Genomic DNA, 17,850 nt, shown 5'->3' with positions numbered 1-17,850 from the left:
ATTTAGGGAGTCTGAGGCCAGCCTGAGCTACATCAGACTCTAAAAACTAAAGCAAAATGAAAGTTCAAAATACTTTGCTTTATCTCAGTCGTTGACTGTTATAAATACAGGAATAAGGGGAAATTCATGGACACACGTCTTCCGAGTTCATGTACCCCACAGTAAACTAGGCCATGAAGCCGTGATAACAATAAATTATAATGGGCAAGACACGAGAGCACGTGCCTTTAATCCCAGCACTTGGACGGCAGAGGCAAGAGGATCTCTGTGAGTTCAAGGCCAGCCTGGTTTACATAGTGTGTTCTAGAACAACTAGAGCAGCATACTAGAGAGAACTTGTCTTTAAAAAAAATGTAAGGCTCATAAATAAAGACTTTAGGGCTGGAGTGATAGTTCAGGAAGCAACGTGCTTGCCACACAAACACAAAGATCCATGTTTGATTATAGATCAATCACATCTATTTATTATTTTCCACTATTAAAATAGAGCTGAATAGTTACAAATGATACTATATTGGTCATGAAGCCCCACATATTTACTAGGTAAACCTTTGCAGAAGATGAATTTGCCAGTCTTTGGTCTAGAGCTTCTGTGGGCCAGGTTATCACCTGCTGAATTGTTAAGGGCTAGTGAGAAATTATTAATAATAAATAGATGTGATTGATCTATAATTCAGAAAGGGGAATCCTAGACACTGAATTGGGAGGAGGGAGGTAGGGGAGAGGAGAAAGGAAGGGAGGGAGAGGAAAGGGGAGAAGTGGAGAGAGAGCATAGGAGAGAAAGATGGAGATCCATTCAAATAAGACAATTGTCTGTGATCAAACACCCATAGCTGCATAAATCATAACCAAAAAGAAACAGATAAAATTATAAATTAAAGAGAACAGAATTTACATTGTATTCATGATTTGAGCCAATTCTGAATCTTAGATTTATTTATTTCATAAAACTGGCTGCACAAACTCAATTCTGATTTTATTGTATCAGTACAACAGGAACACAGATTAAGGACGGACACAGATGCACTTGAATAAAGAGTTTTCTAAGGGGAGTAGCAGAAGTGGCTCCCAGACCAGTGAACGTGAACAAGTGGTTTCCAGGGCCTCTTGCTGTTTATCAGCCCGGTGACTCCACCCTGGGGAAAGCTAGAGATGCCAAGTGAAGAAAACAAGCCATTCCCTGCTTGTTCTTTGGAAAAGCTCCATGGAGAGAAGTCTTTTTCATTTGGAGATTTGTCAAGGAGTAGTTAGTCTGGTTCCTCTCTGTTCTTTTCACTTAAAAACAACTCTGAACAATAAAACTATACTCAAGTAGATATTGCTGCCACAAAAAAGAAAATGACTACTAAGTAATCATCAATATTTTTCTTAATCTTTATTTTATATGAAAGGACTACTTAAAAATGCCAAAGATGCCTCAAATGATCGCCCACTACCCTCCCTCTGTGCAAAGCTTTCCCTTATATTAATTATCATTTTATGTGTTTACTTAATCAGCATTTATCAAAAACTCTGCGCTCCAGGCACTGTGATGGGCTCTGAAAATATGAAGGGGTGGAAATGCTCTGTCTTTGAGTAACTCACAATGTAGCACGGTACAGATCAGGAAGCAATTTACAGATGCACAATTCTATATTGATAGATGCTCAAAGGCCACCCACGCATGCAGGGCAGTGGCAACATCAGGTGAACTAAGTCCCAGCAAGGGAGAGAACTGCTCTAAGAGGGACAGGGAGGAAGTTCTCCAGCTGAAGCACTAGACCACTGTGTTCTGGAAGTAAGGAAATAGTGAATAAGTCAAACGAGCTTAATGGATCATATTTCAATAGAGACTAATTCTGGCTGGGAGTGTGTGTCCTGCAAAAAATAGACAGTGAGGAATGGGAAAATACCCAGTGACTAGCAACTCTGAAACGAGTTAATTTTCCTGAATCTGAGACACCACAGAGAGAACGGGAAAAGAGTAGGAAGTGACGTTGTTGGTTTCCTCAAGGAGCTGAAATAGCTGGAAAGGACTGAGAAGAACTCAGCCACTTCTCTTACTGAGGGTGCAAGGGGCAGTAACACCTCGTCTCATAAGTTTTGTGCTGATCTCCTAGTTTGTGACACTTAGCTGGAAGCCAGAGGACAAAACAGCCCAAGTACTATGTTGTATAGAGATCAGTCTTCAAGGTCACCGAGCCAGAAAATAAACCAACAATAGACACAGGCTGACTGATCACAGGAAGAGGAGGAGATATGAAGGAAAAGGCTAGAATCAGGCTGGCACTAGAGAGGAGAACCAAGAGTTAACCTAGTAACAGAAGTGGTAAGCCTTGAATATTGAGTGGATGAACAGTATTGTCGAGGCAACAGGCAGCTACAAAAGTTAATTGATGTTTAGAAAAGCAGGTGTATGATTAAAAAGATAAGTAGGAGCCATATTAATAACTGGTTGAAGAGAATCTCTTGTTTCCAATCCCAGGTGAGAGGTTAGTAAAGACAGAGATAGAAGCATTGGAAGGACTAGAAGGTGAGAAGAAGCCAGGCAACTGCTCTGTGGTTTGCAACACGAGCCATGATGATTTTGCTAAGTGTTATAGAGAAATCCAGCGGTAGAAGAAACTTGGGACAGGATGTGGCAGAGATGGCCAGCAGAGACTTAAGTTCAGTAGTGACCAAAGTGGGAGTTGAGCTAATATATTAATAGATACTTCTTCACAAAGTGAGCTAAGGGGGTTTGCAACTCAAAAGAATGTACATTTGATTCCTAATAAAAAAGTTAACATGAATATATAATGTGATATATTAACAGTAGAGATTGAATACTTGAGCATAAACATGGAAAAGTGGTCATTTAGGTGATTATCAGAGAATTAAAAGAAATAAATCTTACATATTGTACTCTAAAAAAATACTTGGAAGAAAAATAGAACAGAATTTAAATTGACTTCCACATAGAAGGAAATTATTAAGGAAAGAAATAGGAAATGGAAAGAAGGTGATGGAAAAGGAAGCCACAAGAAGTTATTCAAATGCACTTAGGAAGGAGGGGGCATCACAGGCAGGTTCAGAACAATTGGAAGACACTCATCGCCCGCTACTTCCCCTCGGAATGTAGGACATGGGGAAGTCACCCAGCCTTTGGCTTCACTGAGGGTTTATGCACACAAAGGCCAAGTTAGGACTCATGTTAGAAATCCAGAAGGCTTGGCTGCTCTGCTCCAAGTCCCAGAAAGCAGCCCTGAAGTCAGAGGCTTAGCCAAGAAGCACCTGTTAGCAGGCTGGAGAGGAACTAGCTGCCAGGCATCAGGGCGATCAGAACAGAGAGAATGGGAAGTAGCAAAGCTGCAATGGTGCCTGAGGACCTCGGACTACAATGTCTGCACTCCGTTTCCTTGTCCAGGCTCTAAAGGACAAAGAGACGATAGTAAGTGCAGGCGCTGGAAGGAGCTAAGGGAAGTGACAGGAATCACTTAGACAGTTCCCGGAACGGAATATCATCAACCCATGGTTCACGTCAAAAGACAAACATTTCCCAGTGTTGACAGCAGTGTCCAGCCAAGGGCTTTGTTTTGTTTTCTAATAGAAAAAGCCATCGACAGAGTCACACTTAAAATCAACCAACCGAAACACTTAAGAGAAGCAAAAGACCGTGAGATATTAATTCTGGCATGAGACGATCTGGAAAGACATTCAGCATGTCTACTTTTGGTACTCACAGTTTACACCTGAATGCCCAAAGACTGTGACTGCAGACCCTTGATGGGGAAGCTTGGTCAACCAATTATCTCTCAGAGGTGGGACCAAGTTAAGGTGTGGCTTGCTGGGACCCAGAGAAAAACAGGTGCACACCCAGGTGTGCTCTCTGTGTGGTTCCCTCGAAGCACAGCTGAGCTTGGACTGCTCGTTCCTGTTTTCATGAGTTTTCCCCTTATAATAAATAAAAATATAGTTGTTTTATCTTCTAGCTAGCCTGGTTATTTCCCAAATTGAGCTAATTTATACAGACCCTCAAGCCCCTTTTAGGAGAGACTTTCCTCCATGGCAAAGGGTAAGTGTGTAAAGAGGAGATTCCTCTTCCTCTCCTGGGATACAGCGAGGTGAGAATTTTAAACTTGAACAACAGAGAAGACTTGCCCTGTTCAGTACCAAAGTACTGTAAAACTGTAGAAATCAGACTTCGAGACAAGCAGTGCCAAGGAACAATGCCGCCAGCTCAGACAGAGCCAGGCTTTTAAAGGTACTTATTATAATACAGATGTACCAACAAAGAAGAAAATAGTTCCAAGACAAGGTTTTATACACACACACATGCACACAAATACACACACACACATATGCACAGAGAGAGAGAGAGAGAGAGAGAGAGAGAGAGAGAGAGAGAGAGAGCGAGAGAGAGAGAGAACGGTAACTGAAAGCAAAGATTCTTTAACAAAACCTTAAAGCACAAATCAAAAGGAGATACTGATTTACATGACACATTAAAATTACAGAAAACCAAAGGTATCTGTTGAGAAGCTCTCTGCATACGAGCCTGGGGTGTATAGTCTTGAATATAATCAAGACTGTGGGGCACTGGCCTCTCTTGACCCAGATCACTTCTCAGAAGGATTTGCAGGAAACACACTTGAGAGATGACATAGTAGCATTTCTCCCCAGCCGAATGCTGGCTTAAGATCATTTAGTAGAAAAAAAGGACTGTACTAACAAAATCCTGACAAGAAGCAACAACGTAAGGGAAAAAGAGCTCATTTTACCTTTAAGTTTGCGGGGACATCGTCTATCATGGTGGAGAAGATGGGGCAGTGGCAGGGACGGCATGGTGGCAGGACAGAGAGAAGCCAGTAGGTCACATTGCAGTCACAGTTAGGCAGTGAAGGGTGGACAGGAAGTGGGGTGGAACTATAAAGACCTGCTTCTAGGTACCAACTGCCTCCAGGAAGGCTGCACTTCCTGAAAGTTCCTCAGCCTTCCCAAACAGTGCCACTAGGAGAGGACTGAATGTTCAAGCATGTCAGACATTTCACAGTCAAAGCACAAAAGGGACTCGTTCTCCTGGCACAGTCTGCTTCCACACATCAGCCACTGCCTGTTGCCATGTTTCCCAAGCACGGGAACCAGCACCTTGCCACAGTTGTTAACATGAGGCTTACATTAGTTCCCACGACATAGGCCTTAGTGTTTAGCCTTAGCTGCACAATCACAGCACACAGCACTAAATGCTGGACTTGCTTATCCTGCCATCTTTCATCCATTGTATGACTAGATTTCAGCTGCCCACATTTCCCAGGCCCTTGGAACTGTACTTCCTACATTCCTCTTTGTATATGTAAAAGCATCTACCACCTGTGATTAAATAATTGAATTTGAATTTGCCTAGATTTTAAGTTGTAGGCTAATATTTTCTCCCTGGGGATTGGTTAGTTATTGTTCCACTGCCTTCTATCACAGGGGGAAATGTAACTAAGTCTAATATAGGAATAAAGTTTTTTCCAAAGGTCATGAGGTTTTGCCTAGATGCCTACAGATCTGATTTTTTTTCTATCGTTAAATTCCATTAGCATCAAATGTATTCAGAGCTGAGCAGAGTACTGACTTCTCCTGAATAGTGTGCTCTTTCAATCTCTAAATCCAACTTTGATTTTACTTAAGTAAAATGCCCTCGAGTTATGATTCTGAAAAGCCTTTTTCATTCCGTCTGCCGTGTTCTTCCCAGAGACACTGCATTATCCGTGTTCTGAACTTTCATTGTGACCCCATTCTTGTCATTCTCTCTTTTTTTATAATTTACTTTCTTCCATTTCATTTTCAATTTTGTTCTTTGTGCGCCTTAAAGCATTTAGAGCTGTCTTTTATTTTCTTTCTTGCTTTCTAGAAATGTAATATCCATTTCTGTGTGATTTCACATTTGCTTCTTCCAAGCTCTACCAATGGCATGGCCTGTCTTCTCCTTCTCTCCCGCCTCCTCCTTCCCTTCCTCCTCCTCCCCCTCTTCCCCTCTTCCTCCTCTCTAATTCAGTTTCTTTATTAGCTTTAATTCAAAATCATTACAGAGTGTAGAGTTCTGGCCTTGTCAAAGCTGCTAACTTATCATAGACTGTTAGAAAATAGAAGTTAGTCAGTCATCTTTAAAGTACTGATATAATTAGTTACAGGAATAAGCCTTATTTAGTTCCCTGTATATGTTTCCAAAGTCAACTTAAAACTAATAATGAGAAACAAAGTTTGTCTAATCAGACATACCTAGGCAGCCTTCATACTTCAGAGCTCTGCAGAATATGGCAATTTAAAATAATGATTTAAAAGCTTATTATACTAGACAGAGACTCTTGAGAACCTAACAGTAACCAAGGTCTCCAAAGAAGATTATGAGACACCATGATGTCTCCACCTGGATTATGATGATGCTGACCATTGGGCGAGATGCCCCAGTGCAACACCTGCTGCCCGGACCCGGTCCAGACTGTGGACAAACAGCAGGACCTTGGAGAATTGATTGCACCACTTTTGCCTAGACAAAATAAGGTTAGTCTTTTCCATGTCCCTCTTCCACACACACACACAAAAAAAATTACCTTATGGGCCTGGCTTAGACAGTAAGACTGCTGTTCTGGATATTTCTGCCTCCAATGCTATGGAGACCTGGGTATGACTCACTGTATAGGGACTCTGGTCCCTGTCATTTTTAATAGATTCAAAAACTATTTGGTCTGTACTCAGATATACTTTATTTATTCTTCAGAGATCTCTAAAAGATTAATGGCTAGGGCAGTTATAATGTCAGTTTAATATCAAAAGGTATCCAGATTCTTCCACAAAGCTACAGCCAACTTGTTAGCTAGGACTCAAAGGTATGAGTCTATTCCTTCTGTTTACAGACACCTGTTATCTGCTCTTTGTCTAAAGTTTAGCTTCTGTTCCTAGTTTAAACTTATCTCAGTTAGATTCCACTTGGCTGGCAGACACATCTAAGCATCAGTTGTTGACTACAACCTGCAACCTGTTCTGAATGGTGGCGAGCCCTGGACTTCCTGAAAGCTGATGTGGACCAGTCCAGCTGATATGAATGCTCCCTGTCCCTTCAATGGAATTTGATGAATGCCCCACTGCCTAAATATCCGCCCTACCTTTGGCTAGCCTTTCAACCTGCTTGGGCCCAGACAACAACGCCCCAATGTTAGCTTCAAGTAGTTGTGGAAAGAAACACGTTGTCCCATGCTCCCTGCCCAAAATAGGTTGAAAGGCTGTGACAAGGGGGAACTCCCTGGCATGGGGGACAAGATAACTACCTATAGTGCCTGTTGATATACTAGAAAAACGGGCCCAGAGTTGTCAATTAATGGATCTATTAATTTAAGTAGTTCCATACCTCCTTAAAACCAGGGGCAAGCAGGACCCAAGATTGGGTCCTATCATGGGTGCTTGTGAAGGGGGAAATGTAGGAGCCAGCCCTGATAAGCTAAATATGAACAGATGAATCAAAGGAGGTTTTTTACTTCCAACCATTATCACCTGCTAGAGTAGGACTCAGCCGTGGTTAGGTTAATGGAGGCCTGAGTCTCAGTAGTTTACCCTGAAGCAATACCTGGTTGCAGGAAGAACCACAAACTGAGATTACCTGAGCACCACCCAAGAACAGACCATCCAAAGGAAGTGCCTAATGTTCCAACCGCTGTAGATAGGATCACCTGCCAGCACACACTCACCAGGACACCCCTAGACAAATGTCAGCCAATCAGGGGTCCTAAACCTCAGAAACCCCTCACCCCCACCTTTACTACTATAAAAACCCAACTCTTACTGAGCTCGGAGCTCTCCGTTTATTTTAATACAATGGGCATGCAGAAAGACTGAGTTTGCAAACTTGCATAAAATAAAGGCTCTTTGCTTACATACGGGACTTGGTCTCCTTGTTGGCTTTTGGGGGCCTTTGTGGATTTGGGCATAGCAGTTTATGTATGCGTGTGTGTGCATGCACATGGAGTATAGGATACCATCAAGTGTTGTTTCTACTTATTTTTTTTTCTGACACAGGATTTCTCACTGGCCCAGGCTAAGCAGGCTGGCCGGTCAGTGGACCCTGGGATCCCCGTCTGCCTCCCGGTGCTGACATTACAAGTGCGCGCGCAGCCCTGGCTGTTCTGTGTGAGTCCTGCAGATCGAACTCCGGCTTTCGTTCTTTTGAGAGAAGAACTTTCCTGAGCAAGCATTTTCCCTTCCCTGTTTTAATGTTTTAGAACAATGACTACAGAACTCTAAGCTCCATTTGGGAGCTTAAAAGCCCAGAATTTAGTTATTTCTTCCTGAGTTTGAAATAATTTCTCCCCGAGACTTTTTGACAGGGGATCTGTGTTAGGTAGGGCTGTGAGAGGGGACTTCGTCAAACCCCTTAAATAAAGCTTTCCCCTTTTGTTTTGCCCCTTGTTTAACTAGCTTTTTTTTTTTTTTAAATAAGGAGTTAGTCTGTTTCAAGTGCATTTATATAGCTTTTCAGGCAGAATTTCACTCACTGTCCCTCTTTGTTGCCCTTTAAATAAGTTTTATGCTTAATTCACACATATTTATATTTCTACATGATCGTTAAGAACTAAAATGTCAGATTTCACATATCATGTCCCTACACATTCTAAACAATCTATGCAAAGTTTACAATGCTCATTACAATTCCTAACCTCAGATTTTCATCCTTTGAGGAAAACAACCTTAAAGCAAAAAGACAACACCTTCTCTAAGTTCGGTATAGTAAAACACTTCTCTCTGAGATATTAAAATCGCTCTTACATGCTAGACAATTCTTAATCTTTGACGTGAGTTCTCAGCAAAGATATTAAGTTGCTGCTGGGAGTTTAGACATTTAACTTTGAAGAGCTTGCTTAGATAGATGATAACCATTATTTTCAATGTATTTTTATTGTGTTTTGCTTTTTGATTGATTTCTCCCAAACTGTCCAAAGGGCTGCACCAAACCCAAACGCTGGCCACAAATCATAAATGTGTGCCAGGCCAGAGCCTCCATATTTCTCCATTTTGGAGCACAAAGAGTCTCCGAGGTGAGTTGAGGCACTTTCTTCTCTGCGTGGGCTGCTCTGGGTTGGTTTGTACCAGCCCAGACAACCTACTGCAGAGCACAGCCCAGCTAAGCTGGTTCGAACCAGTCTGCCCAGGAGCCAAGGGGACTTGCTCTGACCCTTTGCTTGTTCCGCTCGCCCTTTGAGAGGAGTGGCATTGTCCTTACCGCGCTCAGTACGCACAGGAGGGGGTCTGCCCTGCGCTGGGTAAATAAGAGGGAGAGTGTCCGGGTGTGTGGGGGCTGGGCTTGGCCTTCTCTGCTAATTCAGCTGTGTGAGGCTGGGGAATCGTTGCACACCTGAGCGCCATGGAGTTAAAGGAGGCTCCAAGGTCCGCATCCACTTTAAAAGGAAACGCATCTAAAGGAAAGAGCCTTATGTATGAAAACGTTCCCTCTTGGGGTGAAGGTGTGAACGCAGCCGCTCTGCTCACAGTTTAATTTCTTACAAACTTATCTTCGTTCCGCCTATGGACCGCAGAGGGTTACTTACTGGAGATTCAATGTCTTCTAGAAGTAAAACCGAACAGCGTTCACATTTCAACAGGGTTTGGGCCCGGTGCATTATTTTCTTGACGATCTTCTCCAGGTCAGTCTGTTCTTCGAAGAGGTCGTTGACTACCTCCAGCAAAGCCTGAAGACAAGAGAGGCCCGTATTTAGGAAGTGTAAGACTGAGAAGCATCCAATCGTGCCACAAGGACATGTGCTCAGCTATGTTCATAGCAGCTTTGTTTGTCATAGTCAGAACCTGGAAACAACCTAAATGCCCCTCGACCAAAGAATGGGAAAGAAAAATGTGGTACATTTACACAATGGAGTACTACACAGCAGAAAAAAAATGATATCTTGAATTTGCAGGAAAATGGATGGAGCTAGAAAACATTATTTTGAGTGAGGTAACTCAGACACAGAAAGACAATTATCACATGTACTCACTCATAGGTGGTTTTTAAACATAAAGCAAAGAAATCCAGTCTACAAACCACAATCCCAGAGAACTTAGGCAACAATGCAGACACTAAGAGAGACTTACATAGATCTAATCTACGTGGGAAATAGAAAAAGACAAGGTCTCCTTAGTAAATTGGGAGCATGGGGACCTTGGGGGAGGGTTGAAGTAGGGAGGGGAGAGGCAGGGAGGGGAACAGAGTAAAATGTAGAGTTCAATTAAAAAAAAAAAAAAAAGACTGAAAAGCATCGACTTTGCCTTTCCACAAAACTCCAGGTAATATTTTCTCTAAGAACGGATATTTCATGCGGCTACTTTTAAAAACATTTATGGCTGTTCTTGCATAGCTCAGTGATTCACTTTATAATGTACTCTCTTAAATTGAAAAATAGAGCCAGAGAATGGAGGTGATCAGTGTTACAGGCCCCATGTAGCCACTAATGCAGGTGCTTTACCCACCAAAGCGGTCCTTCAATATGACTGAATACAAAAATCGACATCTTATAAATAACAGGTATGTGGACCTTGCCAGAGCAGATTTGTTTCAGAAAACTGCCAAACAGCCTTTTTTCACTGCTAAGAAAAAAAAAATAGCTTCATGGCTCAACTTGATACCTATTCTTACTAACCCATCTCTCTCCCAGAATTCTGAAAGAATAATGGAGGTAAATGTTAATTAAGGCTCCAAGCATTCAAATATATATTCTCACACTACTCTCTCCATTCCAGAGGAGGAAATAGTGCCTCACTCCCAACAGTTCAGTAGAACATTGAGATATTACTTCATATCTCAGCAAAGGAACCCTCATTAAAATTGCTATCAAGATGGCAGACCAAAAGGTATGTAAATTAAAGGAGAAAATTTAAACTACATATTGAACACTGTGTACTCATTCCAAAATTAAGTTGCAGTGATCTACTACTTTCTCTAGCCAAGGGAGCTTAGAATTTATGCATCAAAGTAATATTTGTTTGGAATTTTAATGACGATTTTTTTTGTTCGGAATTTGCAGAATAACAGGCTATTTAGAGGTGGCAGAAATTAAGCTTCAAGGAATTACACAGCCACGGAACTGGCTTGTGCTTTAATAAATAACGTTAAACAGGATGTTTGTCTGTCTGTCTGACCTTTTGCAAAGGGACTCCATGAATCCACAGGTTCAAATTTATTCATCGGGGTGTTGATTGCCAGCCCAGGGGCACGACTAATTTTGAAACTTGGGAATTAATATTATTTGTCCTGAAAAAATTTGAAACAAAATTTCTTCTCTGCCTCTCTTGAGGTGAAAACACACACAGACACACACACACACACACACACACACACACACACACACACACAAAATTGAATGAGCTAAGTGATCTGCGAAGTGGCGCCACCGAAAGAACCGAAGTTCCTGGGGGAGTGTTCTGAAGAAAAACCCTGCCTTGCCTGTGGATAAGACCAAAGCAAAGAGAAACACTAAGAAGCAAATCCAACACTAATTGAAGCCAGTCTTCCCCTCCTGGCATTAGATAGCAAATCTGCTGTGAGAGGTTACTGTGGGGTAATTTCATGTTCAAAGACATTTAATGGGGTATAATTCTTACCCAGGGAAGGACACACAATTGGTTATCTAATCCCAAATAGCCCTGAAAACAGATATACAAGTAACATTATGCAGACCAAGCAGGCTGTGTTTATGTATTTAGGAATGTGTTTGTGTTTGTGTGTGTGTGGTATGTATGTATGTATGTATGTATAAACATATATGCATGCAACAACAATTAGTGAAAAATAGAGGCCATGAATTTGAAAAAGAGCAAATAGGGGTGTATGGGAGAGTTAGGAGGGAGGAAATAGGAGGGGAAGATGATCTAATTACAATCTCAAAAAATGAGAGAAATAATTTCTTCAAAGAGAGACAATTGTCTGAGAAATCACAAGCGAGTCCCCTGCTATTAAGGGGGAAACATTATTGCCTTGATCACTCAGCTCATCTTTTCCGATGGATGATAGCAACTGAACAATTATTTAACTTTTCAATTTGTTATGATTGCACGGAGAGCCTTTGGGACCTCTGCGCACGAACATTTCTCTCAGAGGAGGAACCAATGCCCCTGGAGTCTTGTACTGATAAATCGCATGACTGTAATTTTATTCCTTCTAATTAAAAATGGCTGCTTTGCTAATGAATGGCAAAAGTTTTACAAATCGCCAAAGGCTAACTCCAGAAGAGGCGGAAGAGAGAGGAAGCCTAGGTTGACCAAACATCTGGACAGGCTGTCGAAAGAGTTCACAGGTGGGATGTGCCCTGCCTCATAACTGTCCCTTCTGTGTAGGAAATAGCTGGGAACGCCTCCTTCCTGTTGCTCTACACCTGACCTGACTCTTGGCTCTTCCTCTCTCCTAGCCACACATCCTTCCTCTCTCAATTCCTTAACAAGTCTCCTGACTTTACATAATCCCATCGCTAATATCATACTTCCTCAAATTTAGGCCCTTAATTCAAGTATTTGCTGCCCATGAGCTTGTGTATAAGCCCCAAGTCCCTTTCTCTGTCCCCCACATCAGCAAGCCCTGCACCCGTCACCACTGATTTGCAGGGAAACTCTCACTTCTGACTGACCTAATGCCAGCTACCTTTTCTCTTGACTTCAGTAGAGTCTTCTAACTGCTCTCCCTCCTTCAAATCCCTTCTCATTAGTCCATTCTTCTCAGCCCTTCACTGTTTTCAAGGAAGCCAAGTTGTTTTTCTTTTTTAAAATGAATTGGAATCAGCTCAAAATCTACTGTAAGTCAACAGTGCCTGAAATGCCCATAGGTCTTTCTATCCGCGGCCCCTGTTCACCTCCTTATCCTCATTTGCTTGCTGTTCATCCCCTCCTTCTCTCTATTCTCCCGATTCACAACACAGGACCACTGCACCTGATGTGTCCGTGGTCTGTGCACTCTGCCCAGGTCTTCACGTGGTCTCTCGTTTCATTCCACTTCGGTTGTCTCCTCATAGGTACCTTTCCGCACCCTCAAATATAAATGGACTGTTCAATCTACCCCATCCACAGCAAGGTCTAGCCCTTTCTTCCACTTTATGTTTCTATCCGGCACTGTGTAGTTTTGTCTTTATTTTTTCTATTATCTATTGTTCCCACTAGAATAATAAGTTATGTCAGGACATAACAGGGCAGGGTCTCTTGAGAACCACACAATACACAGTCGTTGAAGGAGTAAGTGAACTCTGCCATACACAGGCGAGGAAGACTGTCTCAGTCTGACAGGAAGGTTCCCTTAAGAAATTCATAGTGCAGTTGTAGAGGAGGGTCATCAACAAATATTATAATAATGTGATGGGTACCCACACTAGAGCAAGGAAAGCACGTAAGTCAAGAAAAGAAGATGAGCCGGGTCCTGAAGGCTAGACGAGGCAGTTGGAAGGGAGAGCTGCCGTTGGAGACAGCGGGGAGTGTGGGTAGAAGTGGGGCACAGTGGGACAAGCGGGTTGTTTTCTGGAGGTCGTGGAAGCACATTGCTGGAGCAGCAGCTGAAGGGAAGACGTGAGCAAGACGGGGTTCTGAGGATGAAAAGGAGGCCCAGTTAGAAGCAGGGTTGCTCTGCCCAAGGAAGAGGGCTGTGCAGTCGGACTGCTCATTCATCTGCTTCCTATGAAACAGTCGTGATCATAATTCCTAGTAAATAAGCTATAATCAATGGAATGGCTGAGGATTTAATCCTTTTTCTAAAAAACGGTTTCTTAGAGAGTATAGTTCTAGACTGCAACAGTGATCTTCACATACTTAAATGTAGAGTGAACTTAATATACTTTAATCTCTAGGTGATAATTTAATGCTCTCTGAGCTTCCGAGTGCATTTTACTACACGAGTCTATGATTCCTGGAGGTGTGCCTCTTGTGCTGTTTGATAATCCTCTAACACGGTGCTTGTGTGAACATGGTGCTTGTGTGAACACAGCGCTTGTGTGAACATGGCGCTTGTGAGAACATGACACTTGTGTGAACACGGCGCTTGTGTGAACACGGTGCTTGTGTGAACACGGCGCTTGTGTGAACACGGCGCTTGTGAGAACATGGTGCTTGTGTGAACACAGCGCTTGTGTGAACATGGTGCTTGTGTGAACACGGCGCTTGTGTGGTTGTCCTGCACACCTTGTGCTACTCGTCCAGAAAAACCTTTCAAACAAATTCAAACAAGGAGCTTGCAGCACACCATGCTCCTTGAAGGAACTAGTGTGTAAAATGGCAAAGGCTGCCATTTCGAAGCTCCAAGCTCCAAGGCTGTGCTGCCACCACATAGGACAGATGTGAGACCAATTTCCTTTCTAAAAGAAACCAGCTCTATAGTCCAGAAACAGCAATAACAGAGAAATTGCGTTTACTTTTACCCACAACTTGCACACTATATAAAGAGGCCTTCGGCCCTGGCATTGTGGGATTGTACCAACGAGAATGGTCCCTGGACGATAGGGTGACCATCTGCTGCGTTTGAAAGATGGGGTGACTCAGAGGCTGCGAAGACAGCTAGCTTGAGCATGGTCAGCAAGGGCCCCGTACTCACCCGGCTTCTTTCGTATTCTTTCCTCGAGGCAGCAAAGAGCTGAGCATTAGATATGGCGATTCCACAGAAGGGAAGGTACATCTGCATGACCTGGAGACGGAAAGCATTAAGAACGTTAGAGCGTCCACCCCAACCCAATGCCCACAGCTCCTGCCTCCGCAGCACTTTGATTTCAGTCAAATGAACCAGCATGGGGTTGTTAGGACCACCCTCTCTGCTTCAGGGGCACATTTTTTCAGAGTTAACCCTTTATTATTCATAATTCTGAACTAGTGTGGGATTATTTTGTGACTTCTGCCTTCAAGGTCTGGATATATCTTGTGTTCCACCTTTGAAAAACAAGAAGAGAACTGGAATATGCCCCTGGAATTTAAAACTTGTATTCACATTCATACTTAGAGGTAGGCGGGACATGAGTGAATCCCCGTGTACTGATACATCTACAAAAGGAATCTCGGCAAGGCCTGCCAGCTACCAGACTTAATCATGCCTATTAGGATGGGCCTAGTAGGAGTTTAGGGGCTAAAGGCTTAGTACTCTTGTGTAAGCTCTCTCTGCTTGGATCCATTACCAGGTAGATACGATTGGGAAAGAACACAAACCGGGGTGGCTCTGTAGCATCTGCCTGAGGAAAAGCTCGGGAGCCCCCGAGAGAAAACACCTCCTTTGGGAAGAACTGGAATACCCAGAATTGCCTGACCTAGAGAAAAGTCTTTCTCGATAGGAGGTCAAAGTCTGAGGGATATGCCTATCTCTAGAGCATCTGATTCCAGGCAGATAGATGTTCTAGCAAAAAAAAAAAATCCTGAACTTTCCACAGCATAAGAGGAATAGGTGATTTTCTTTCTGGGGTTTGTCTAAAGCAAAGAGGAGATGGCATGGTTTGTGTCAATCTTTTTTTCTGTACACCACTCCCATCACTGTGCCCTGTGAAGAGACACAGAGGCAGGCAGAGCAGTTCTGGAAATGACCAGTAGGGGCAGTGCATCGCTTACTGTGGAGACCAGGCACACAGGAGCTCAGGAGAAGCTCACGTGGGCCATCCAGGTGCCTGCAGCAAAGAGCGATTTGGGGGAAGATAAAAGATAAGACACAAATCCCATTCTTTTTTTTTTTTTTTTTTTTTTTTGGTTTTTCAAGACAGGGTTTCTCTGTAGCTTTGGTTCCTGTCCTGGAACTAGCTCTTGTAGACCAGGCTGGCCTCGAACTTCCAGAGATCCGCCTGCCTCTGACTCCCGAGTGCTGGGATTAAAGGCGTGCACCACCACCACCCGGCTACAAATCCCATTCTTTATCCTTTGTTATCTTGCTTCTACCACCTAGCTACAGACCTCTGACCTGGAGGAATTTCGGAGCTCTATGGCATTGTTAAAGCCATAACCTCATTCTTAAAGAAGCAAGAGAAATAATAGAAGGGGAACCAAGAAGCACAAAACCCAACACGCTTATTTTTCCAGTCTCTCAGGATAAATTCCATCAGCGAGTCTTCGAGTTGTATCCCAGAACAAATGCCATTTCTGCTTCTCCTCTTTCTCATTTCTTGCTCTCCCTCATGCTTTAATAAGTTTGCCTGTAAACCTCGTGGTCCACACAAAGCTTCCTGCGCCCTCCAGCACTCCCTGCCTTCCGCCAGAATGGGACCACATTCAACATCAGCTCTATACTGGGCAGGTTTCCTTGTAATTTCCTGTTGGGGGCGGGCATATTTTGTCTGTTTGTTTGTTCTTCCTGCTATGGAGGTGGTGGCTATTATGATGACAGAGAGGATGATCTATGGGTCACTGTTGTGAGCACACTGGGTCAGAAGCATAGGTCAACACGTTTGTGCTTTTCACGAGCCAGAATTTACAGGCAAGTTGTTCCAGTGACTGCACCTGCAGAGCATCCAACTTCCCTTGATGAGCCTGGATAGGGCGAGGACAGGCTTTTTATTCCAATCTTAATTACTAATATGAACTTTCAGACCATATATTACAGATTGCATGTGTGTGTGTGTGTGTGTGTGTGTGTGTGTGTGTGCGCGCGCGTGTGTATATGTTACAGGATGACTACAAAAGATTCAAAAGGCAGGGGTTTTGAGGTGCTTTAAAGAGCCCCCCCCTCCCAGAAGCCCAAACTGGGAAACTGATAATGATCTAAGAATCTTTGTATTGATAAGGAACTCTGTGGAAGAAGCCAGAAGCTGCCGTAGCTGCTGGCGGCAGAGTCAGAATTAAGCTGGGTTGTAGGAACGACCTGAAATGACCGGAAATGATGGGCAGGACCAGGTCAGGCAGACTGACGTGTGGCCAGGCTAGGAAGCTGATCAAGAGGTCGGGCAGACCCCAGTTTGAGGGGGCCTTGTTGACAATGTGACTGAGTTAAGCTGAAGCTCTGGTGACAGCTGGGAGTTGTACCCAGATGACAAGGGACTGGGGGCGCTTACCCTTGCAGTGATGGGGTCTACCTCTTTAAGGGGTCCAGGTGAGGGAGGTACATTCCTTCCTTGGTCTGCTATATCTGCTGAGTTCTTGGGCTTGGTTTTGCTGATACAATTTTAATATAACATGGATTCCCACATTCTCAATTCACCACAGTGAACTTATAGGGTAGCTCTCTCTAACTCCAGAAATAAGTCACTTGACAGTCTCTGATTCATGGGTGGTATCAGGCAGATGGTCCCATTCATATCTCCAACCAAATGCAGGGGCATCCTTCATCTTCAAGATGGTGTCAAAGACTGCTTATAAAATGGAGTCTCTCAGGGCAAGACACTGTTTTGTACAATATAGACAAACTGAAAAGCCAGTCTTATGTAGTATGGTGTGACGTATAAGTCACAACCTGACCTCAACAATTATGTATCCAATTCTCCATCACTTATTTTGATTATGTTTGGTGTGTAAGTCCAGCAAACAGGAAGGAGAAGCAGTCTGATGAATTAATTTATGAACTATTCTCTAAAGCCTTTCTTCACTTGGTTTTGATATCAATTATTGAACTCTTTCTACCAGGCTTTATGTGTAATTAAAACATCTGGAATTTAAAATTTTTTACATTAATTATATTTTACATGTATAAGTGTTTGCCTACCGGTATGTCGATATATCACCTTGCAATCCTAATGCCCAGGGAGGTCAGAAGAAAGGTATCAGAGCCCTGTAGTTACAGGTGGTTGTGAGTCATCATATAGATGCTGGAAATTGAACCCCGGGCCCCCCGGAAGAGCATTCATTGCTCTGCACTGCTGAGCCATCTCTCTGGCCCCTAAGAGAATCTGAGTGTTAAGTCACGGTGTTTTTATCCTTTTTGTGGATCTT

General features: G+C 43.1%; 1 protein-coding gene across 1 annotated transcript in view; it reads right to left on the bottom strand.

The window, feature by feature from the left end:
- Positions 1 to 17,850, bottom strand: part of Pde11a (phosphodiesterase 11A) — a 254,575-nt gene that overhangs the window by 149,073 nt on the left and 87,652 nt on the right. Inside the window, exons 3-4 of the mRNA XM_050119857.1 lie at positions 14,552 to 14,641; positions 9,543 to 9,683 (exon numbers count right to left, since the gene is read on the bottom strand). Coding sequence (XP_049975814.1) covers positions 9,543 to 9,683; positions 14,552 to 14,641 — 231 coding nt within the window. The remainder of the gene's footprint in view (positions 1 to 9,542; positions 9,684 to 14,551; positions 14,642 to 17,850) is intronic.

The sequence above is a fragment of the Alexandromys fortis genome, unplaced genomic scaffold (genome assembly GCF_014885135.2).
Source record: "Alexandromys fortis isolate MF-2015 unplaced genomic scaffold, M_Fortis_MF-2015_v1.1 scaffold_8_1_9099942, whole genome shotgun sequence".
Classification (NCBI taxonomy): domain Eukaryota; kingdom Metazoa; phylum Chordata; class Mammalia; order Rodentia; family Cricetidae; genus Alexandromys; species Alexandromys fortis.
This window is presented reverse-complemented; position numbering and strand designations above follow the sequence as displayed.